A 24,899-nucleotide genomic window follows, 5' to 3' on the forward strand; every position below is an offset into this window, starting at 1 on the left:
GACGACCGAATGCGAGAGGTGCCATGTTCCGGTGGCGGATTTCCTGCATCTGGCGTGGCAGTGGCCTGGAGTGAGGGCGTATTGGGAGGACATCTTCTTGGAGCTGAGTAGGATAGTGGAGATTGAACTGGTACCTGACCCTGGGCTGGCGTTGCTTGGTCATCCAGGAGGTTGCCCCGGGCGGTTCTCAGGCTGGTAGACATGGGAATGCTAATAGCCAAAAGAGTGGTAGCCCTATGCTGGATGAGGTGCCCACTGCCCACGACTAAGCGCTGGGCACATGACATGTTATACTGTTGTATTTATTTATTTATTTTTAATTTATTTTACAGATTTGTAAAGCGCATTGCTGCCCGTAAGTGTCCCAGCGCTAGTTATAAGGAAACCAGGTGCGAGAGGGAAGCGTTACGGGAACAGCCAGGTCTTCAGTGCCTTACGAAATGAGAGTAGGTTGGGCTGGGCCCTAATGTCTGGGGGCAGTGAGTTCCATAGCTTGGAAGCATTATAGGCAAAGAGTCGACCTCCAGAGCGGGCCTTCTTGATTCTGGGTACGGATGCCAAGTTGCAGTGTGAGGAACGTAAAGTTCTCTTGGTATTATAAGGAGTGATAAGGTTTTTTAAAATAGGTGGAGCCTTTCCATTAAGAATTTATTTTGTGTGTCGTGCATAATGCCTTAAATAGTATTCTCTCCTGGATGGGCAGCCAGTGCAAGGCGTTCAGGGCTGGTTTGGCTGAACCGTGACGATGAGTTCCTGTGAGAAGACGGGCGGCAGTATTTTGTACTGTTTGGAGTTTTGATAGTACTTTTTTAGGGGCCCCCAGATAGAGGGCATTGCCGTAGTCTAGGCGGGACAACACAAGGCCCTGAATCAGGAGTTTTTGAGATTGTGTTGGGAGTAAAGGCAGAATTTTTCTGGCGGTCCATAAAAGGCCATGACACACACCGGCCGTTTTTCTTGCTTGGGTGAAGAAATTGAGATCTTCATCCAGCCAAATTCCTAGACTCTTGATTTCCTGTTTGGGATTAGGTGGTGTGCCCATACAGGGGGGCCACAGGGATTTGGGTTGGTAGAGTGACTGATTGCCTAGAACCATTATCTCTGTCTTGTTATTATTAAGTTTAAGATGTGAGATGTTCATCCATTTAGTTATGTCACTAAGACATTTGTGGAGGTTGGTGAGGGATTGTCTTGCTGACGTAAGGAGATTACCAATTGGGTATCTTCAGCGTAAGTTAAAAGCTTGATCCCGAATGGGGTGACGATCTTCTCAAGGGGGGACATGTAAACATTAAAAAGGGTCGGAGTCAGGGATGACCCTTGAGGGACCCCACAGCTGATGGCAGTGGGCCTGAAGATAAAATGACCATCTGCTACCTGGAAGAACCTATAGTTCAGGAAGGATTCCAACCAGGACAGGGCCGTCCCTGTGATTCCAAGATCCCTAAGCCTGTGGACCAATGTCGAGTGGTTGACGGTGTCGAAGGCTGCGCTCAGGTCCAGGAGGATCACTGCCACTGATCCTCCTGAATCGATGATCTTTCTTGCCTCTTCGACAACCGCCAAAATCGCAGTTTCTGTGCTCTGACCGGGCCTAAATCCCGTCTGGGACGGCTCCAGGAGACCATTGGTTTCAAGGTATTCAGAGAGTTGATGGTTGACATATTTTTCGGCTATCTTGCTGTTGCCTGGGAGCAAGGAGATCGGCCGAAAATTGCTTAATTCTAGTGGATCTAAGTGTGGTTTCTTAATAAGGGCTTTGACAATTGCTTTTTTCCAGCTGGGTGGAACAGCACCATGGGTAAGCGAGGTGTTAATCAAATTTGCCAGATAAGGAAGAATGGTAGGAGCAACTGATTTTAAGATGTTAAAGGGTGCGGGATCAGTTGGAGATCCACTTTTGATTGAGTGTAATATTGGGGAGGGAGTATCTATTGTCAAGGGGGCGAAGTGGGTCAATTGATATGCTGTAGTTTGGGGTGTGGAACTAGGAGGATTAACAATAGAGAGAGCATCGGATGTTTGTGACGGAAGGGAATTAAGAATGTTTTTAATCTTTGATTCAAAGAATTCGGCAAGTTCATTACATTGGTTGGCTGAAGGCTCTACTGGAGGGGGGAGGATCAGGTGCTTTGAGAAGTTTTTTTAGCAATTTGAAACGTCTCCCTTGAGGAGTTGGCAGATGATTTGATTTTTTCTTCGAAATATTCGACTTGGGCGATTTTAAGTGCCTTTTTGTAGTTAAGAATGGTATGTTTATATTCAATTTTTTTAATAGGGTCGAAATTTTTTCTCCAGTCTCTTTCCGATTTCTTACAGATTTGTTTCAGAAGCCGCATTTCCTGGGTGAACCATGGGGAGGTAATTTTACCTCGGGCTTACAGGTAGATTTTTTAGGTAGAGTTTTGTCCAATGTCTCTCCTATCCATTTCGAGAACTCTGCGTCGGCGTGAACAGGGTTGTAGACAAGTTTAGGAGGGGAGCACTCATTTTTCTGGGTCTAGGGTAGCCCAGGAACGAGTGGGCTTATTAGGTAGAGATTTAGGGCATATGATGTTATATAGCTGCCAATTCAGTGAAATTAAGAAATGGTCAGACCATGGTACCGGAGTATGATCTAAGGTAGTAAGATCATTAATGTTGGAAAAAATGGGATCCAAAAGGTGGCCCAATGAATGGGTAGGTTGTCTACTTTGTAGCCTAAGCTGAAGGGTTTCAAGGTCTGCTATTAGATCAGAGGCTAGTTTGACTTCATTTTTATCGAAATGAATGTTAAGATCTTTCAGGATCATAAAAGTAGAGTGGATGGCAGCCAGTGTGCAAGTATGTTCCATGAGAGATTCGCTGAACTGACCCATGGGTCCTGGAGGGCGATAGATATGAATTCCTGACAAAGACCTACATGGGGAGATTTGAATAGAGAATAGAACATTTTCACAGTCTATGAGGGGGCTGCCTTGCAATCGGCAGGAAAGATGGTCTTTATAGATTATAGCGATACCCCCTCCCTTCCCTTTGGATCGGTCTACTTGTTGAATTAAGAAGCCAGGAGGAAGGGACTTGACAATGTCCGGGTCGGAATCTGGTCCCAACCAGGTTTCTGTTAAAAAAAGAACATCTAGCTGACGATTTTCTAAAGTGTGGTAAATTTCTATTGAGTGTTTGGGGAGTGATCTGCAATTAATCAGGGCCATGCGCATTAGGATGGAAGGAGTTTGTTGAGGCACAGTAGGTGTAAATTTGTACGGACAATAGAGGCAGTGGTTGGAGGAGTTATCCCCAAGTACGGAGTGTAAGCAAGGGCCCTTTATATCTCTATTCAAGTGTATCAAAGCATCTCTCGAGTATCTGTGCGTAAGGTGGAGAGCATTATCTATAGTATCTGGCTCTGAGCTCTGCCTAGCGCGGACGAGCGCAGACGAGCTTGCCTTAAGCGCGCCTTCGGCGTGCAAACATCGCGCCCGTCCGCTGCGCTTCCTGTAGATGCACATGCTTTATGCGAGTGAGGAGGATGTAGGAGGGGGCGTGGCCAACACAAGTGGGCGTGTCTTGTGTCTCTCGGAATGGCGGCGAGAAGGACAAACACTCGCCCACGTCAGCGCTAAGTCTGCTGTGCGGGGGATGACTGTGCTTGAAGGGATGAGTGCTCAGAGGGTAGGTGAGTTCTTTTAAAATCAGAATATCACAAATTAAAATATTACACAAGCTCTCGCTACTCCCTGCTTCCGCCTCAGGAGGTTCCTGTAACTATGTGGCGCTTGTAGTCAGCGCGCTTTTATTTACCTTGGTCACGGGGGCGTTGTATGCAGTCGGAATATTACAGCGAAATGCTTCCTCCTAAGACCCGCCCCAAAAACTTTTGGGGGTTGTATCAGACACATTTACTTGGTAGAAATGCAGAGGATGGGGCTGGGGGCGAATCCAGTGACGAGGGAGAGGCAGTGCACAGCACTGTCACAAGCTGACTCCCCACTACTGTGGTGTCGAGACTGAGTTACGCTTCCAGACTCTCTTGGGAGGGGTTCCTCCGGGGGGGTAAAGTGGTAGGAGTCACTTCAATGGGAGGCGCAGGGAAGGCCCCGGGGACTGGGGTAACGGCACGATAGAGGCTGCCAAGGGGGGGGGGGGGGTGCGATTGGGGAGGCCTGTCTCTCGATCAGTCTAATGGTGGGAATTGTGCATGATGAGGGATGGGTGGGGGGGGCTACAGAGATGGTCTGTTTTTGTTTTTTACAGTTAGTTCGAGTTCAGTTGAGGTAATTTGCGCCGCCTGCCCAGTGCTGGGTTGTTGGCTGTAAGGCTGTGTCTTTACTGGAAGTGGAGCTCCTATGATTGTGCTCTGTTGTGTCGCTCGTTGTTTGCTCAATTGGGGGGGATTGGGTCCCTTTGATTTCTGTGATTGTGTGCCTTTAAAATCTAATAAAATGTTTAATAAAAAAAAAAAATGTTAAACCCACACGCTGATCTGTCACTTCTGGCACTGTCAGATTGCCTTTAGGCCAGTCTGATCCTGACACATCTTATCAGGGTCACTGGACAGACAAACCCAAGGCTTACTTTTATTGTATGAAATTTCGGCATTTCGAAAGCTCTTTGCACCCTTGACAAAGCAGTGAAGCGCTGATTTGCATCAGTTGCCTGGGCGGCCTTCCAGGGTGTGTTTGATTGGAATGATGGATGGGAGACTTAAGTAACAGACAGAGCCAAGGCACACCTGTCCTACCCACTCAGAGAGACGCTTTACCTTTCACTCACTGAGTGCTTCTTGAAAGGCAAAAGACAAGCCTTCCAAGGACTTGCCAGCTCCTCGGCCTAGACACAACATTTACCAGTCACACAAAAGGTGAAAAATGTACATTACCATGCATTAATAACCCACAATAACAAACTGAATCCCATGGCAATGGGAAGTTGTTTTCCAGTCACAAATCCACTTGGAATTTCCAATTCTGTGGGTCGTAATGCATATAGTTTTCATCTGCTTAAAGCAAGTGGTAAATGTATGTGGGGGGGCCTGTCTGAAATGGTGGTAGAGAGGAGTGGGAAATAAAGAAGGATGGGCTAGCTAAAGTCTGGTAGGAGGATCCCAGATACAAAAACAAATGGAGGAAGCTTTGCTGCTGCAGCAAAGTATAATGCGATTTTACCAGACCGAGTTACCGCCAGACAGAGTTACCGCCGGAGTAAATCTGGTCCAACCCCCTGGAGAAACAGGTGCAGGGACACCGGACAACACATAATCAGGAGGGGTGGAATTCTAAACGGTAATTCTGCTTCATCTGACTCGGAATAAGGCCTACCTACCACAACCCACCAGTTCCAAAGGATGGGGACACTACACCACAAACACAAGGAAATGATGGATAGTGCGCTGAAACTTTTCAGACACTCACCCCCAGTCACAGATTTGAGTTGAATCCATCATCGTTCTTTAGCACACTTCGCTACCCCAGTTCAGACCCAGCCATAATCAAATCAGTCTTGACCCTGTGCCTCATGGGACAGTCCAACCCGAACTGCCAAGGCAGGTCTTCCCTGGGCCAGAAACAAGCATCCTGGGACCGGTTTCAGGGTAACACCCCTCATCAGCCAGGCTAACTTGAATCCAGTGGCTAATTGAGAAAGAGCCCCACGTCTGGGCATACCCTGCCAACCTAGGGCGAACAATGCAAACACAAGGAGATAATGGACGGAGAGCTGAAACTTTTCAGACAATCACCCCCAGTCACAGATCTGGGCTGAATCCATAAACCTTCTTTAGCTCACTCCACCACCTCAGTTCAGACCCAGCTATATGCAGACTTGACCCAGTACCTCATTTCATCATGAGGTGAAAATGAACTCAAGTTGTCTGCGTAGCGCCTGCAATGTGCGAAACCAGAGACTGAAAAATACAACTGCTGCCAGGGTGCGCACAGAGGGGCATATTTACAAGCCCCATACGCTATAGAAATGTCAGTTTTTATGACGTTCCTGTGACAATATGGGCTTGCGTGAAAGGGGAGGGCAATGGGTGTTGCAGTGAGAGTTCTACCGCAACACCCATTGATTCTGATGCTGCCCCCTATTTACAAGGGAGGCGTAAATAGGAGGTAGCACCAAAATTAAGACCAGGAAAAACCTGGTCTTAATCTGGCGCAAAGAGGAGAAATGTTTCATTTCTCCTCGTATTTGCTGTTTTCATGTGTGCTGCGTTGTGCAGCTAACATGAAAATAGCAAAAAGCCAATGATTGTTTATGTACAGGAAGGTTCCCCTTCCTGCACATAAACAATAATTTTTTTTAATGCTGTTTTGCAACTTCTATGTGTGCTGCATTGAGCAGCACACGTAGAAGTTACAAAACAGCATCCAGCACTCAAATTACTTTCATATTTCACTATACTAATTCAACACTAATCCTTTATGGGTTCCGGAGTGGCAAGCTACTCACCAAAAAAGCGCTTCAATACCCCATCAGGGGTAACAAGCGCTATATAAATGCAAAGCTTTTTCCCTCTTCTATTCCTCTGCTATCCTTCTCAATCCACATAACTGATTAACATATCCACCACTCAAATTACTTTCATATTTCACTATAATAATTCAACACTAATGCTTTATGGGTTCCGGAGTAGCGTGCTATTCGCCGAAAAAGCACTTTGATGCCTCGTCAGGGTTGTTTATGTGCCGGAAGGGGGACTTTCCTTCACATAAGCAATCTTCCCCTGCACGCAGACACCCTTGCACTACGGTGCAAGGGTGCCTGCGTTGGTGCTAGGCTGCTAAGTGTAGCGCCAGCGCAGGGGGAAATGCAAGGCTGCACCACATACTTGTCAATATGGTGAGCTCTGCGTTTCTGAAGTGGCGGAGTGAGGCGTTAAGCCAGGAAGGCTAACGCCTCACTCCACCACTTCCCTTGTAAATATGCCCCAGATTGTCTTATGAACACCATCTGACAGCCGAGCGGTGGAGCAGCCAATGTTTTAGGGACACATCGGCGTGCAGACTGCAGCACCGGGCAGGTGCATGAGTAAACACAGGCATCGGGTGTGTCCTGTGCACACAGCCTTCTTCTAGAAACATGAATAGGCGCAGGTGTGCAACTCATTTCGCACATACACAGTGCAGGGCGGGGCTGTAGGGGGTGTGCGTCCCCGGCAGGGCAGTGCTGCTGTTCGCACGGTGCTGCTGATTCAGAGATAGGTCTGGGCCAGAGGTGGGTCCGCACCCTGGCAGGATCAGGATGTCCGGGACTGAAGGCTGACGCTGGTTTGTGGACAGCAGAGAGTATAAATCCGCAGCTTGCCTGTGCTCGGTCTCCAGTAGCCGAGACACTGGGACAGGTTGCCCTCTGCCCTGAGCATCGCCCCCAACACCGCAGGTAAGGCAGGTGCCGAGCAGGACGGATCCCCGAGTTGATTGAGAGTTCGCTGCACAGGGGTGTGCATGGCTTAAGATTCACAGGATCGGACAGGGCTAGCCTCGCGATCATATTTTTCTATGAAAAGCGCTTATTTCATAATGAGCGCCGAGTCTGGATTTTCCCAACGAATTTGGGCTTAAACAAAGATTTTATCAATTACTTGCCGTTATTTTCTGCTGTGGCATGATGCAAAACGATTCCCCCTGTAGATTGGAGAGAAGCCCCCCAAACACCCGTAACTCGGGGATATTCATAGGCCTTGGGCTGACTGGGGGGCTTTGAATAGTGAGGATGGAGCCAGGACCCCCGTTACACCCAGGGTGCTTGCAGGCCTATTAGTATCCTCTTTCTGTCTCCCTACCTGCGCGTCCATCCTGACAGAAAGTACACCGAAGCATCAGTATGAACGAAGTAATAAATGTAGCCAGGGCGACACAACAGTAGAGGTCGCTACTCCCTTTGAACTTGGTCATCGACATCACTGGCACTGACTGGCCGAGGTACCAATTCATTGAGGTAGCAGCTCAGCAGATTAGGACTATCAGGGAGCACCTGCGTAGAGAGTCGGACAGGCACGAGCCACCCTCGGCCTCAGCCTCGCCTAGAGCTGGAGGAGGCCTCGCGCTGCTGATCCTTGTGAAGCGACAGGCTAACGCGTGCGCATGCGCAGAGGGTCAGAAGCACGGCCGAGGGTGACAAAGGGTGGGAGAAGCACGGCCCGGGGTGACAAAGGGTGGGAAACCATGGAATCAGGACGCACATAGAGATGTGGCCGAGGTCCACCCTAACTGTTTCAAATAGCTTTCTCCCTATGTAAAAACTACATTTAACCATAGTAATTTTAAGCATTGTGTGTCATTATTTTTGCCCGTATATTGACATTTTAATGTCGGTCACACTGTAGTTTCTGCAGACTCCAATGACAGACATGTTTATGGTCACTACATTTGACAGTCGCATTTTTGGGGGCCTGGCGTTAGCCAAGGAATTTTGATTTTACTGGAACTATACGTATAATATTATCATTTCCACTCTCGGTGGCTCAAAACCAACAAAAATGTGTTTATCTAAAAAATTATACTTATAATAAAATTCCTTACAGGGGCTTTCAGTTATCCTTCTTCACCCATTGAGCTCTTATTTTTGTCAAGCAGATTTTTCTTTCACCGAGTCAGTACAGCATACAGCATGGGGCAATGAATCAACCCACTTTAGCCATTAGCCAACTTCACTGTCAGTGATCGCATTTTACCCCTTCACAAGAACACATCCACACACAATGTAGTCCGCTTCAGTATCAGGAGCTACTGTGGTAATGTCTGTTTTTTGAGACTATATCTGATGCCCTTCGCTTTCTTTTTAGTCCTGCCTTCTTGGCAAGGTACTCTCCTTAGTGGTTCGATTATTTACTCTCCTTCTGTGCATCGCCTTTTCTTAGTATCCTAGTCTCTCTACACAAACACACACAACTTTCCATCTCTTAAAATGTCTTTATCCTTGCAAACCCCTTACTTTCCCTTCTCCATACCCTCTTGTGCTCTCCTTTCTCAAACACCTTAAGATCCCTTGCATTCTCTCGTTCATGCCCATTTCTCTCCTGTTCCTCATAAACTCTTTCAGTTGTTGATCTCTCACACCAATGCAAACACACAAACCAAGGATAAGTGTGTTTTATGCTGTAACTAGTTCAAAAACGGAATGAGCATTTTTTAGATGTACACTGGTGAAAAATAGGTGTATTCCTGAATTAGGCAATATTGACTTACAAGCCCTACTAAGGATGTCGGAGGAGAAAACGCTAGGCAGGATAGAAGACACAAATAAATGCATTGAGGAGTTCAAGAAAAATATAAAGATTTAGAGATGAAAACATTTTGGCACATTTACAAACAGCTGGACTATGTATTGTTTTTTTTTGGTTTTCTACCTATTGAGGAGCAATCGTAAACTACTAGGTCAGTGTTAAATGGACTGTTCAGTCCTCTTTTGAGTGATTACACCCTCACTATGCACACAGGAGACATCCTCTTCAGGATGGTTTTGAATGTGAGTGCTCCAGGCTAAACCTTCCATGGTTCTGGGATAGATATGAGTCAGCACATGTTTTAACTTCTTGATGTGCTGTGGTCATGGATCTGTGGTTGTTCTGAGATCAGACATTACCATGAATCTGGGCGTATGGTGAATCTGCCCACCAAGGTTGCCCAGACGTGGGTCCCGGGCTCACTGTGCCACTGGATTCAAACTAGCCTGGCTGATGAGGGGTGACACCCCGAAACCAGTCCCAGGATGCTTGCCTCTGGTCCAGGGAGGACCTGGCTTGGCAGGTCGAGCTGGACTGTTCCCATGACTGATTTGCATATGGCTGGGACTAAACTGGGGTGGCATTGTGAGCAAAAGAACAATTGACTTTACCCAGATCTCTTGACTGGGGGTGAATGTTTTGATTTGTTCTGCATTCTGTCCAACATCTGTAAGTCCTTTGCTCCCTATTATTTTCTGACACCCTTTCTTCCTCTCCAGCTGATTCATGCAGCACTTACTGGTGCCCTTGGTTTCCCCCCTTTGGAGTCACGCAGCCCTCACCTACACCTATGCATTACTCATTCTGCATAGACCTATGCATTCCTCACCTATACTCTTTGTTCCTCTTCATTGGCCCCACCAACAACATTTTTTCCTATCTCAAACCAGTCTTCACTTCACTTTTGCTCCTATCAATTGAAGTCCAGCAGCTTGTGTTCCTCCCCACATAAACCCTGCAACATTAAGAGAACCCTCAACTTTGTGGCCTCTCAGTGGGCAACATATAAGGTACAAGCTTGCCAACATTAAAATACAAGGACAGAAGTATGGGTGACATTGGAGAAAGCTCTTGGAAAGTGGAGACCAAGCTTCCTGCCAGTCCCACCAGCCATCCAGGCGCTTGAAACCCTCTGCTCGGCCATCTAAGGGGTAGAGTTGTCCCTGTACGGGGCACCTCCCTCAGCAACTCCCCACCTCAAGACAAGAACTATGAGAGTGTGAGGTCCCTCATCACTGAACTCCTTAAGCCTCGCCTGAGGTACTACCCCATGCGCCAGCCTTCAAAAGATTTCTGAGGACATGACGCTTCACACACAGAAGCCTTCTCCTCACACCAAGCAAGCGCATGGTTCAACCTCTCCCCTCTCATGAAAGGACCTGGTCCCATACAAACAACCCTATAGGGACCGTGAGCGAACAAGAAAACGATTTCTAGCATTCGTACTCTCTATTCTGCATATCTGATAGTTCCTGGAGGAAATGGGTAAGAGATGTCAATTTTGGAATATACAAACTAAGTAATTAAATAAATAGTCTTTAAGGGCAACCAATCTTCCGCTCTGTAGCATTCATGACTCTTTCCTTATGCTTTCAATCACAAATAAGCCATACAGCCCTACTGGCATTCTGTACCCTTCTGTGGTTATTACCTGCTCAGCTCTTACTCACACACAATTTTCTTGAACAGCAAAGATGGGCCACCTTCTTCGACACTCAATTTTCCTTTCCGACCAAGTTGCTTAGCCTTGAGCTTCCCACTTTTCTCAGCATGATAGTTCAAAGTTGTGGTTTATTGAAACCTCATTTTCCTCTCTAGTGAACCTGTTTTCCTCTCCCTGGGTACCATACCGTCCAGACTCACACCCTATGCTCTTTACCACATGAGAGAAGTCACTGACCTCATTCCATTCCTGACACCCTACGTTTCTCCCCAGGGAAACCATGCAGCTCTCACTGACCCTCTGCTGCCTCCTCACGGGGGTCGCGCTGGGACATGCCGCAACAAGGAAGCCCAAGATGCCGCCAGTAGCCGATGTGAAAACTGAGGATAAAACCGCGCAGCCTCTGGAGAAAAAAGACCAGGAGGAACCAAGGCGTGTGACCACCCCTCAGACACTAGCACGAGGTGAGTGACGCGTGTCCGGCGCATGCTCAGTGTGGATACCAAGTAGACTTGAGATGAGTGATTGGGTGGGAGGAAAGGGGGGCAAGCATCACCGACAACCATTTGTGTGTGTAAACAGGCGCTTTATTGAAACAGGTGCACATCACACTTTATTAAAACTGGCAATTTGCCTTACAAAACTAAAACCTCTCTAAACATCGAATTACCTGACCCCTTGACATTTCCTCCCCCCACCCCTACCATCCCCACATTATAAAAACCCCCACCCTGCAACATACAATACATAACTTGCAATACATTAAATAATACACAATCTTATCATCTAACATTAGAACTCCTACCCTCCCAAGACCTACAATCCTATTTGCCTTCCTGCAACTGTAACTAACGACCCTCTAATGTAAACTTCCAAACCGCCCGAAAAGCGCCCCTGATGCCACAAACTCCCTCCATGCAGACACATACGTCGTTCTAGTTGACTCCGCCAAGAACCCTAAAACCAGCTGCAACATCCTGTATTGCCTACGTACCACAGCTGCGGAGGCATGCCTGTCGGGTCTCGATCCACGTCCTTGGCTAACCTACGGAATCTCTCCCACTGAGAACGAGACAAAGCATCCACAATGTCATTCTTGATCCCAGGAACGTGCACTGCGTGAAAAGCAATGTCATGGCGCAGGCAACCCAACACAAACACCCTCAGCAACTTCAGCACCTGCTCATCCCTGGCGGACTGGCGATTCACTACCTGCACCACCGCCATGTTGTCCACATTAAAGGTAACACGCCCGTGGGCCAACGCCTCCCCCCACAGCGAAACCGCCACCACCAGAGGGAAGAGTTTCAAGAACGCGATGCTCCTCTCACCCCCCGCCCATTCCGGGGGCCACTTCGCCACACACCACCGCCCTTGCCAATAGAGCCTAAAACCTTCGCTCCCTGCTGCGTCTGAAAATATCTGGACCTCCCAGACCAGGCCATCCCCCTCTGCATAGGGACTCCGTTGAAATGCTGCAGAAAAAAGTGCCACATGCGAAAGTCTTCGCGAATGCCCGCGGACAGCCTTACATGGTGATGCGGAGGCCTCCTCCCCGCCAAGGCCCTGCCCAACCTCCTACAGGACGTCCGCCCTACCCATACCACTCTTGCAAGCAAAATTGAGGTGCCCCAACAGCACCTGAATCTCCAAAACTGTGACTTTGGGCCTTGCCAACATGACTTCCAGCAGTCCCAATATCTGCTGCTTCTTCTCCACTGGTAAACGGGCCTCCATGGTCCCCGAGTCCAGTTCAATGCCCAAGAATGACAGCGCCGTGCCTGGCCCCACTGTCTTCTCCGGTGCCAATGGCACGCCCAGGTGCCACATGAGCTCCTGAAACCTGTCCAGTGCCACCTGGCAGTCCGTGGAGTCTGGGGCCCCAACCAAGAAAAAGTCATACAGGTAGTGAGTAACTCCTTGGTGACCCGTCCGTTCCGTAAAAAAACACTGCAGGAACGTACTGAAGCACTTAAAAAGTGCGCACGACATTGAGCAGCCCATCGGCAATGCCTTGTACACATACCAGCGGCCGTTAAACTGGATCCCTAGTAGGCCCCAATCGTCTGGGTGGACCGGAAGCAGCCAGAAAGCCGATTTGATGTCGCACTTTGCCATTTTCGCAGTTGCGCCCTCAGCCACCACCAGGGCCATGGCAGCGTCAACCGACGAGTACGACACCGTAGTCTCCCGCTCATCAATGTAGTTGTTGACCAAACCACCTTCCGGCCACGACAAATGTTGAATGAGGCGAAACAGCCCGCCTCCTTCTTAGGCACCACCCCAATGGGGGACACAATCAATTCCTCCAACGGCCAGTCTTCAAAGGGCCCCGCCATGCAGCCCTCACTGACTTCTTTGTCTAATTTCTTCTGCACCACCTCCGGGTGCTCCGTGGCTGACCTCAAGTTATCAGCCCATCTCCTCACCTGTAGCCCCTCATAGCCCAACCAAAAACCCTCCAAAAACCCGGTCCTTAACCGCTCCGCGGCCCCCTTGTCCGGGTAACCCTGAAGGGCCGCTATCAAATGATCCACCTTAACTGGAGTACGAGCCCTTCGGCCCAGACCCCTTACCTCCTCTACCACTTCCTGATTGCTGTGCGTTCCCCGATCGCACTGCCCCAGCCTGTCCCTGTTGAGTACCGTGTTGCTGCCCCGCCGCTCCCCAACAGCGAACCACGGGGTGGCCGAACTTACTGCAACCGGAGCACTCATGCTTAAACCGGAAATTTTCCCTAGCGCACGCCCCTTTATTGTAGTCCCAATAGGACCCCGCCGACCCCGACTGAGTTTTGGACCCCGCCCCCACCGTCCACTTGTGGGGCGGCCCTGAAAGGGCTGGTAAATAATGGGCACCCCGCTTGCTGTAAAGATAGTTTTTCCCGACCCAGCCAGACCCATAGTGTGCTGCCCTAAATCGGAGTCCAACTCGCCCCCTTTCACCTCGGGGTCCCACGCCATCCGGGTCCTGAAATCCTCGTCATACTGAATCCACGCATACCCGCCCCATGATCTGGGCCTTCCTAATGACGTCCATGTACGTAAACAGGGACACCGACCGCTCCGGAAATTTCTCACAATACACGCTGGTGAAAATTAAAAAGGCCGCCGTCCAATTTTCAATCGTGAGGGGCACTTTTGGCCTCTTCTGGAGTTCGTATTCCTCCTCTTTGGACCCCTCCTTCGCCCGCACCTCCCGTTGTAAAAGCTTCAGCAACTCAACATACTCCTCCTTCCATATGCGCTCCTTAGTCGACATCATCAAATGCGCGCCCAGAGGTTTTGTGACCCCCATGTACGGCAGCCGCTTAATCTTTAGCTCCTTACTCTCAGGCTTTGCCGCCCCCTCGGCAGCCGCCCCCGCACCAGCCATGCTATTCCCGCTCGCTGCCACCCCAGCAGCTGAACCGCCAGTGCTGTCACACACACCCGCATTCTTGCCGTCGTCCTCCAACAACCTCCCACTGGGCCCCCCCACCCCGTCATCCGGGCCCACTCCTTTATCCACCACATATTCCCCTCCTCAGGCGATCCCCCCATCCCCCACCTCTTCCCCACCCCAACTGACACCATGCGCGCCCCCGCTCGATTACCTGATGCCAAGGACGCCGCGTGCCGCCCAACGACCCTCCGATCGGGGATGCCGTCCTCTCCTGATAAGATGTCCGGGCCATCCTTTCCCGTGAGCCCCGTGACACCTGCAAAAGACCAACACCATTAGAGAACCCCCGCCGCCCTCACCATCCCTCAACTCTCCTTCCTCTAAACTGTCCTCATCTTCAATTAACTGCACCTGCCATGCACTTAACCCTGCCCAGCCGGCGGCGCCAACTGTACCCTGCTAGAGACAGCAAACACATCCCTTGCCCCTCCCAAGCCAATAAAAACATTTGAAGTGGTGCTCCTCTTCCGTCGGTGCCCCCAAGCCGTAGAGTCCTTTTGGGTGTAGGGGTCAGCGAGCCCGTTACGGGCCTTCTTGAGCCGGCCGCGACGGGATACCCCGCCGGTGCCAGGCATGCCACGGGAGGCTCAGCCCTCCCTTCACCTTGTCGTTGAGGGGCCGTCCACAGCCCTGCCAAGTCAGGAACCCAGCGGCGAACGTCCTCCTGAAAAAGAAAAGTTAGGTCCGGTGTGCTGGGTCCCTCAAACTGAGCCTCACCACCGCCCCCGCAACGCCCCCCCACCCCATCCTGTCGACCACCCCCGCACCACCAACCTCCACCTGGCCCCCCGCCTCACCCGGCCTCCTTGTCGCTCCAAACCAACCCTCTCTACCCCGCCCCCCCTTATCTGAGGAGGCCTCTCCCACCCCCTCCTGCAAGACCCGAACAGCCCCCCGCCACGAAGGACCCGCCACTTAACCGCTGCGATGCCCCACTCCCCCGACCGCCCCCGCGCCTCACGCACCCCCTCCTCCCAGGTGTCAAAAACATCCAGCCCCTCCCATTCCCTCTCACTATCATCGGATTGCAACAACAAAGGGGACATCCCCCCCACTCGTCACCTGTCCACCTCCACAACCCCCGGGCCCCTCCCCCCTCTCTCCCTCCAGACTCCTCCCTTGCGCCCCCCAAGTCTCTTACAGACACCTCGACCCCCCATCCACCTGTGACCCACAGAAACCATTCCCTGCACCCCCTGGGCAATCACCCCCTGGGCCCCCTGTCGCCCTCTAGCCTCATCCAGTCCCGTGACCTTCCTGGGGGGGGGATGGACTCTCCCTGCGCCCCCCCTGTCTTTTCGGCCTCTGCCAACCCCCCTCCCCTCCCCCGTTGGTGCGTGGCGTCCCCCCCCAGACCCCAGGGCCCCACTGGCGTCACCACTGCCGCCTCGTGCTACCGGGGTGGCCAGACACATCCTTCTCCCGCTATGAGGGGACACCCTTCCCTCCGCCCCTCGCCGCACGCTTAGTCCCCGTGTCCCCAGCAGATCACTCAGAGGCTCGAGCAGAAAGCTTTGCTGCTCTGCACCCCGTCTCTACTTTCTACAGCTCCTGAGGTACCGGGACGGTCGCTAGACATTCTCGCGGACGGCGGGGAGCCGCCGGCAGCGCCCCCGCCACTGCTTTCTCCCGCCCGCAACGCCACTCCCAACACCTCCCGCCTCCACCAGACGTAACGGTGGCGGGGAGCCGCCGGCGGCGCTTCCTCGTCGCTCCTTCCTGCCGCCTACCACCCTTCCTCCCACTACCTAGACTGCACTACCAGGGCATCGCCCCCAGCATCAGCGTGACCCTGCACCCTTACCTGCACTCGTGCCGCATTCCTGGGTGGCGAACACGCCAGAACGGCTGCCGCCACCCCGGCGGACGCACGCCTCACAGGGCGCACACCGCCCTGGGGGCCCACCAGTAAGTCCATCTGCCCTGCTTCGCTAAGCAGGCGGATGGCCTCAAGAACCCCGATATCCTCGCTGGCCATTACTATAAAACAACAGTCCAACGCCAACAAACTCCACCACAAAACTTGCAATGCCTGACAGACAAAAACCCGGTCTACTGCGCTCCCAGCCACCAGGTCACCAGAACCTAAAATAGTGGCTGGGCAAGCGCGAAACCAATACTCATACCCTTTGGGCTGCTAATTCAAATTGCGCTGCCTTTGGGTTATTCCCCAGGCAGCCCAAAGCAGAAAAATGGCTGCTCCCTGCTGACCCCCTCCCAAATCTGCCCGGGGTGCAGACCTCGCGGTGCTCGGCTGCCCCCCAAATCCCCCCTTGGAGCTGAGTGATTGCTCACTAGAGAAGTGGTTTCCTACAGGAATAAGTGCATCTAGTAGAGCTGCATATACTACAAAAGCCAGAGAGGCTGTGGGGTCAAGGACAGGGGGGGCGGCACTGCTCTTAATGTCAACCAAAGAGAGGTGGGCTGGGCCACATTTCCCCAGCTTTCTTTAGGCCAAATTGCACCTTTGCTATGCTACTGGCATCCTAGGCCTGCATGGAGCATCTACGTTGGTTGAATATTTCTAGGGAGTCCCACCCCCCCTAAAACAAGCACTGGCGTTGCCAATAGGTCTCGCAGTAGGAAAGTTGGAGCTATTGGTTTTGTAAATGACATTTTATATTTATATATTGTTATTGACAATGCCAATAACGATACATAAATATAAAATACTTTATCTTGTGTGTTTAAACGCGCACCCACAGATACATATTTGTGCGTTTTTACATATTGGTGGAAGCACTGAAACTTGTGTTATGCTTGCTGATATTTCCATAATGTGTCATCAGTATTTATATGTATGTGGCTGCGCGTGCGCATGCATGCATGCTATGTGTGATTGATGGTATTTGTTTTTACTTATCATTAGTGGAAGCACTGGAAGTTAAGCTGTGTTACATTATCGTTTTGTGGGAGGTTTTCTGCATGTCGTGTAATTGTCATTACAGAAAGAGAGCTTCAGTGCTGCCCTGTTATTTGAGTGTGGGCTGTACTTAGATGGGCCGAATGTCATTGGGGCCGGCCTCTCTCTGCCACAAGTCGTGGGAAATTGAAGCTAAAACTGTCAGATGAACATAAAGCCATAACATTGGGCTTCATGCTTACTCTTCTGCATTTGGTGTGTGTTGCTTGTCTGCACATATCTGTGTTTCACACATACTCTGGGAGAGGAGTCGGCCAAATGGTTTGGGCAGTCGACCTCGAATCTGGGGAACTTGGTTCGAGTCTCGGCAACGACGCTGAGCATTCTGTGATTCTGGGCAAATCACTTAATCTCCCCATGCCTAACAATCATGTAACGCAACTGGTGCTATGTAAAGCGCTCTGATACCCGATCCCTTCGGGTCATGTTCGAGCTATATAAAACTCCTCTAAATAAATATAACCTTCAGGGTATCTCTTCCTATGCGAACTCACTCTATTATTGGCCAGAGCCCCACTGATCTGAAATTCTGTTTCATCAGAATCCTGTGCGGCCATGTTTGTTGGGTTTAAATTGACAGTGTTATGGTTGTGTGTTGCCTGCACTTGTAGATAATGCGCAGTATGCCTGCTGGAGAGTGGCACATTGACTTCTGCATGGCCTTTGATGCTTTACTGATTGTGAGAATAGCATGGTTGTTAAGTAAGGGTCAAGAGACTTGCGTAGGTTGAGGTTTGTAGGTTTATTCTTCAGATCAAATTCCATCCATGAGCACCCACAACCAGAGCCGTCCAGTCGTGAGGAAGCCAACGTCCAAAGTGACGTACGAGGAATCCTCACGACTGAAAGACAGGATTCCAGAACCATAAGAAGATCTCTCGTGCTGCAAGCACGAGAGAGCAACAAGAGGAAAGGTAATTCACAATATATAACATCTTCCCCACTAAGAAGGGAAAGAAAGCAACCATACTAATGCAAACATGAGAAATTGCAAGAACAATGGTGAAAAGGTACGGTGAAAAGCAAACATGAGAAATTGCAAAAACAAAGGTGAAGAGTTACAGTGTAAAGCAAAATTACTCTAAAACATAGTCTCTCAGTCTGCAGGATAACTGTTTCAAACGAAAAGCCCTTTTTGTTGCCACTTCAGGAGTTTCAGGAGTTTCCTGAGAAATCGAATCATGTGGAAGGGAAGTTTCCTCAGATGCAGAGGACTGTTGCGCAGCGGAAGTGGAAGGGAGAGTGACGGGAGAAAGGGGAAAATGAACAGGAACTGTGTCCGTTGAGTGCGTAGAAGTTTCAGCAAGGGGATTTGAGGAATGTGGTTGGGAGTAAAGAAAATCAAACCAATCACAATGCTCAGAATCTGAAGTGGCATGCTCCTTGATGACATGGGCTTGAAGTGGAGAGATCTTGACAAGAGCTCGCTTGTTCCACCATCCACTGTCATCAAGAAGGGCTGAGGTTTTACTAACTTGAATGACCAAATTTGGAGAGGAAAATTTAGACATACCTTTGGAAACCCTTTTGGGATTTTTGACAAGAACCATATCCCCTTTTTGCAAAGGTTGGTCAACAGAATGTTTACCTTGATCAAAACGTGATTTCATTGACAATTGTTTAGCAGACACATGATCTTGAACAGAAAAAGAAGAATCAGATAAACCAGAATTCTTATGCAACCAATTGGGATTAAGAACGGAATGAACTCTTCTTTTTCTAAGTAAGCTAAAGGGTGAAACCCCTGTGGTCGAATGTGGAGAAGTATTGTAGGCCCACACTTTGTCATGAACGAAGGGTAGAGGGTCAAGACGAGAAGAAATAGCGGTTTGGACACCCTCCTTGATAATGCGATTGCATCTCTCAACAAGGCCATTTGAAGAGGGGGAGTACAAGGCAACTTTGTGATGAAAAATATCGTTACTTTTGAGAAAGGAACACATCTTTTGAGAGACAAAATGAGTTCCATTGTCGGTAACGATGGATTTGGGAAAACCTTCAATGTCAAAAACAGACTGCAAAAAATTAATGGCATTGTCAGTAGAAGCAGAATTGCAAAAAGAATAATAAAGCCATTTGGAATAATAGTCAACCAGGAGTATGAGAATCTTGTGTGCAGAGGGTAAAATATCATAAGGACCAGAAAAGTCCAAGGCTACCTTGTCCCATGGGCCAGCCGGTAAAGAGACAGGACATAAAGGTGTGGAAAGAGTCTTCCAATGTTTATCGGAAAGAATGCACTGGGTGCAACTGTCAATCATCTTTCTAATATGAGAATCCATAGAAGGCCACCAGTAAAATTGTTTGATGCGCTGACAGGTCTTAAATATGCCGAGGTGACCCTGATGAGCAGAGCGAATGATATGATCACAAACAGACTGAGGAGGAACAAATAGATCGTTGCGCATGACCATATCATTGACCAAAGAAAGTTCTTCCGAAACATTAGCAAAACCTTTAAGATCAGTGGATAAGGTTCTACGTTCGGGCCATTTGTTGACAATGAAATTCTTAACTTTACAGAGAACAGGATCATTGGCATAAGCTGAATTCCATTCTGCTTCAGAAATGGGTTGACATTCGGCAACTGCATCAATGGTGGCAACAACGCACTCAACATCATCATTAACAATTGAATCATCAGTTAGAGACATTCTAGATAGGCAATCGGCCCTGACATTTTTACCTCCGGGAATGTGTTTGATGACAAAGTGAAATTCGTGAAGCTTGGAAAGGAGACGAACAAGTCTAGCGGAAGCTCTATTGGAGGCGCTGTCAGAGAGCATGTGCATGAGTGGCTTGTGGTCTGTGTAAATTTCGAACTCGCGACCCCAAATATAGGATTTAAACTTTTGAATAGCCCAGACGCAAGCCAGGGCTTCTCTTTCAATTGTGCTGTACCTGGTTTCAGCAGGAAGAAGGGTTCTGGAAGCGAAGGCAACCGTGTGTTCTTTGCCCTCAACCCACTGACCCAGGACAGCACCCAAACCAGTAAGACTGGCGTCTACAGTGATGAAGCACATAGAGCCGTCACAAAAGGGGTTCAAAGCAGGTGAATCTTCGATGATCTTTTTGACTTGCTCAAAAACTCTTTGCAAGTCTTGGGACCAAACAAATTTTACACCTTTTCTTAAGAGCGTTCTTAAAGGTTCAACGATTTGAGCATAACCATGAACGAACCTGGCTTAATATTCAGATAAGCCAAGGAAGGAGCGAAGTGCGTCGCGATCCTTGGTAGGCTCAGCGTCATGAATGGCTTTAATTAAAGAAAACTTGGGTTTAATGCCATTGGGGGAAAGGGAGTGACCCAAGTAATCCAACTCTTGGACACCAAATTTGCACTTATCGTGTCTAACAGTCATGCCAGCTTTTTCTAGGACTTGTAGAACAGTATTAAGAGTTTGATTGTGCTGAAAAGAGTCATTGGCGTAGACCAAGATGTCGTCTTGGTACGCTTGTACGCCAGGGATGTTTTGAAAGAGGTTGTCCATTAGTTTTTGGAAAATGCTGGCTGCAGAGGCCAAGCCAAAGGGAAGCCTAAGGTACTTGAACGCACCAAAGGGGGTGACGAATGTTGTTAACGCTTGAGACCTGAGGGATAAGGGAATTTGGTGATAAGCAGATCTGAGGTCAAGGAGGGAGAAGAATTTAGCCCCGCCCAGATTAGCCAAAAGGTCGTGAATTTTGGGGAGGGGGTGACAATCAACAATGATATTATTATTTAGGGAGCGTAAATCGGCACACAACCTAACCTCTCCGGTCTTCTTGCGAACTAGAACAATGGGGGAAACCCATTCAGAAGAATCGCAGGGGGCAATGATTCCTTCGTCACAAAGATTTTTAAGGACACTTTTGAGTTCGTCTCTAGCGCTCAAGGGAAGAGGGCGAACCTTGTGGACAACTGGTTGAGCATTGGGTTTGAGACGAATTTCATGTTTGAAACCAATCACAGTGCCAACCTTGTTTTGAAATAAGTTTGGGAAAGAACTCAGCAAGGAGTCAATTTTGACAATGGGAAAAGAAAGATCAGAAATGTCAAAGTTCCCAGAATCATGACTGGTATAATAGTCATGAGGGATGTCACCTAAAGCAATGGGTTGGTCAGAACCAGGCTTGAGGATCAAGCCCATTCTGGCTAAGTCAAACCAGCCTACGACATCCCTGCCTTTAATGGCAACATAGACTTTGGTGAAAGTGTATCTTCCAAGACAAGCAATGTTGGAATAAAAGAAGCCCAACATATCAATGTCTTTTTCGCCAAAAGCTTTGAGATGGAGATCAGATTTTGACAGAACAACTTTAGGCCAATTTGCAAAAAATGTGAGACCAGACAAAATGGTGATGGGAGAACCGGAATCAGCTTTAACCTGGAGAGTGATTGTACCGACTAGCAATTCACACAAAGGACTCTTAATTTTGGTAAATTCAAGAGAATCACATTCAATTGATAACATGACATCATTGAGTCTGGAAGAACAAGACTCTATATTTTCCTGGATCTCAATATTATTGACTCTAGTGAATCTCTTGCGACCCCTGCAGACAGAAGGAAAATGACCAATTTTCTTGCAGGAGGAGCACTTTTTACCAGAGGCGGGACACGTGGGAGAATTGCCAAGATGGTTCCTGGATCCGCATCTGTAGCAAATGAGGGGTTTTCTATTTGGTTGTCTTGAAGAACTGTTAACAAGGTCAATGGAAGTGAAGCCAGAAGATTGTTCAACTCCTAGAAGAATAAGTTGCACGCTCAATTCCCTTGGCAATATCAATAGTTTCAGTTAAAGAAGGATTTTTGCAACTTAAGAGACGCTCCTGGATTTTTTTTGAATGGCAAGCAAATATGAATTGATCTCTGATAGAGGTATCTGTACTAGCACCAAAGTCACAAGTAGAATCTAAAATTCTAAGTTGAGCGATGTAGTCCTCTACCGATTCATCAATACTTTGTCTTCGTTTGAAGAAGTTATGGCGTTCTAGAACAATGCTAGGTTCATCGTCATATTGTTTATTAAGACGAGCAATGGCTTCTTGGAAAGCATCCCAGTTGTCACCGGATTCACCAGCGGGAGAAGCAACAAGCGGTAAATTTTCAAAAACTTGTTGGGCAGCAACTCCCAGACAACCATAGAGAATGGCAACTTTGCGAGGAGGATCGTACTTAGTGGCATCAATGGCTACTAAATAATTTTCAAAACCTTTTAGCCAATTGCGCCAAGCGAGAGTGGGTTTACCAGGAGTTTGTAGGAAAGGAGCTGGTGTTTGAAACTGTTGGCCAGAAGCCATTGTTGATGAGATGAGAGGTTGAGATGAGTGATAGGCAGAAAGCGTGCCTATCGCTGATGCAAATAAACGTGGTAGGCAATGAGCGTGCCTATCGCTGTGACATATGAGCGTGAAAGGCAATGAGCGTGCCTATCGCTGAAGTCACTTGAAAACTGTGAAATGAATGAACATGTTAGGCAGGAAAGCGTGCCTGTCGCTGAAGTTGTGCTTGAAACTTTGAAAAGGCGATGAAATCGCTGTGAAATTGATGAAAGCGCTGTAAAATTGATGGAAGCGCAGTGAAATTGATGAAAGCGCTGTGAAATTGATGAAAGCGCTGTGAAATTGATGAAAGCGCTGTGAAATTGGTGGAAGCGCTGTAACATTGATGAAAGCGCAGTGCGTGTGAAACGCAAAGCGGTGGACGAAGGCTTTAAAGGGAGCAGAAAATGGCCGCCGGCGTCGTCGTCTAGGAAACGGGAAGACGTGGTTTTCTAAATGCAGTGGAGCTTGTCCTGAAGCGTAGCGCGCGTGTGCGCGAGCAGGAAGTCGGAACGTTGCGCGCGTGAGTGAGCGCGAGGCAGCAACCGACAGGCAGAAGCAGCGCAAAGGAACAAGCCGAGAAACCAAGCAAATTGACGCCGGGAGGCAGGAAATGGACAGGAAAGGTGTCCAGAAGCATACGACCTGGTGTAGCAGGAAGCAGACTGGAGGCGAGCTCAGCTGAGAAGACACAACGAGCAGTGGTCGAGTTTCGGTGAGTAGGCTGGCGGTGGGTGCAGGAAAATCCCGATCGTCGCCAATATGTTAAATAAGGGTCAAGAGACTTGCGTAGGTTGAGGTTTGTAGGTTTATTCTTCAGATCAAATTCCATCCATGAGCACCCACAACCAGAGCCGTCCAGTCGTGAGGAAGCCAACGTCCAAAGTGACGTACGAGGAATCCTCACAACTGAAAGACAGGATTCCAGAACCATAAGAAGATCTCTCGTGCTGCAAGCACGAGAGAGCAACAAGAGGAAAGGTAATTCACAATATATAACAATGGTGTTGGTGCATCAGAGTTGTACTGTTATGTATGTTGCCTAGTTGAATGTTACCAGATACCGCACAGCAAGCCCAGCATGGGTGGCAGCGGTGCAGTGATTCCCACACTTGCCAGCCAATGGCCATGCAGCAAGCTCCAGAGGGGTCACTGGGAGCGGGTGGGAGGGCACTCACTCAGAATATTTAACACATTCCTTCTCTGGCCTGTCTGCTGAGATGGCGAAAGAGACCAATTAGTGCCAGCTGCAGTGGTGGTCTCTGGCAAAGCGGGTTCTGTCTCGCTGGGAGCTTGAGGGAGACTGTCCAGTGGTTTTATACAGTTTGAAACCCCAAGCGCCATACTATATTTGCATTAACTTTCTTAACCTCACAAAATATAACTAAAGATAACAAGAAGTCAGCGTGAGATGGATCCAAAAAAAAAGCAAGCGGCAGAGAAAGCGTTCGCTTTTACTTCCGCTTAATAAAACAAGCGTTAAGAGCGGCCGGCCGGGAAACTGAAAGTACGGCCGGCCGGGAAACTGAAAGTACGGCCGGCCAGCCATGATTAAATTAGGGGAGGAGGTGGTGGTGCCAGGTGGGGTGGGAGGGGTGGGTGGAGTAGAGACTAGAGAGAAAGACAAGAGGGGAGGGAAGAGGTAGACACAGAGAGATTGTAGATAGAATCAAAGACAGCTAGAGATTAGAGAAGGTTAGACAGAAGATATATACGATGTTGCAAAGAAAGAGAGAAATTAGAGAAGGTTAGAACGAAAAAGCATGCACGGAGACAAAGTGAAAAAAACAACACGTACCTGATAATGCCGGCAAACTGAAAGTACGGCCGGCCTTAGGGGAGGAGAAGCCCTTTGATGTGCTGTGCGGCCGGGAATGCGCGTGCTTGTTTGGTCACGTGATTCACGTGAACTCAAACAAAACCGCAGCGCAAGAAGCCCTTGGTTTCACGAGGATTTTCGAGACATGAATTCTCGCTCCGCTCAATGCGCTTGCGCGCATTGATAGGTCGCGAGACCTAAAAACTATTTAACCAGCAGGTGGGCCAAAGGAGAATGCATCCAGCTTTGTGACCCAAGGCAGGACTGGGGTGAGAAGAATAGGGGATTGCATGTCCTGCTCAAGGCACCAGGGCCTGTGTGAGTGGAGGAGTGCCATGCAAAGACATCAGGCACCAGCACCTGCAATAACAGGATGCTATTACGCAGCGAGCACCGACTCGAACATTGACATTTAGTTATTTCTGAGGAATGGAGCGAGAGTTTCACTTTAGAAATGTGTTTTTCTCAAGTGAATCTCATTGGTTACCGCCCCTCTCTCCTATTCCCCAGTGCACTATCCAGAAAACTTGCACATCTC

At 49.0% G+C, this 24,899-nt stretch overlaps 1 protein-coding gene across 1 annotated transcript in view; it reads left to right on the forward strand.

Moving 5' to 3' along the window:
- The first annotated feature begins 7,120 nt into the window (after positions 1-7,120).
- Positions 7,121-24,899, forward strand: part of LOC147731258 (anterior gradient protein 1-like) — a 56,193-nt gene continuing 38,414 nt past the window's right edge. The window contains exons 1-2 of the mRNA XM_086956266.1: positions 7,121-7,362; positions 11,145-11,335. Of these exons, the coding sequence (XP_086812392.1) occupies positions 11,152-11,335 (184 nt within the window). The 5' untranslated portion in view covers positions 7,121-7,362; positions 11,145-11,151. The remainder of the gene's footprint in view (positions 7,363-11,144; positions 11,336-24,899) is intronic.

This window comes from Lissotriton vulgaris, chromosome 2_1 (genome assembly GCF_964263255.1).
Source record: "Lissotriton vulgaris chromosome 2_1, aLisVul1.2, whole genome shotgun sequence".
Taxonomy (NCBI): domain Eukaryota; kingdom Metazoa; phylum Chordata; class Amphibia; order Caudata; family Salamandridae; genus Lissotriton; species Lissotriton vulgaris.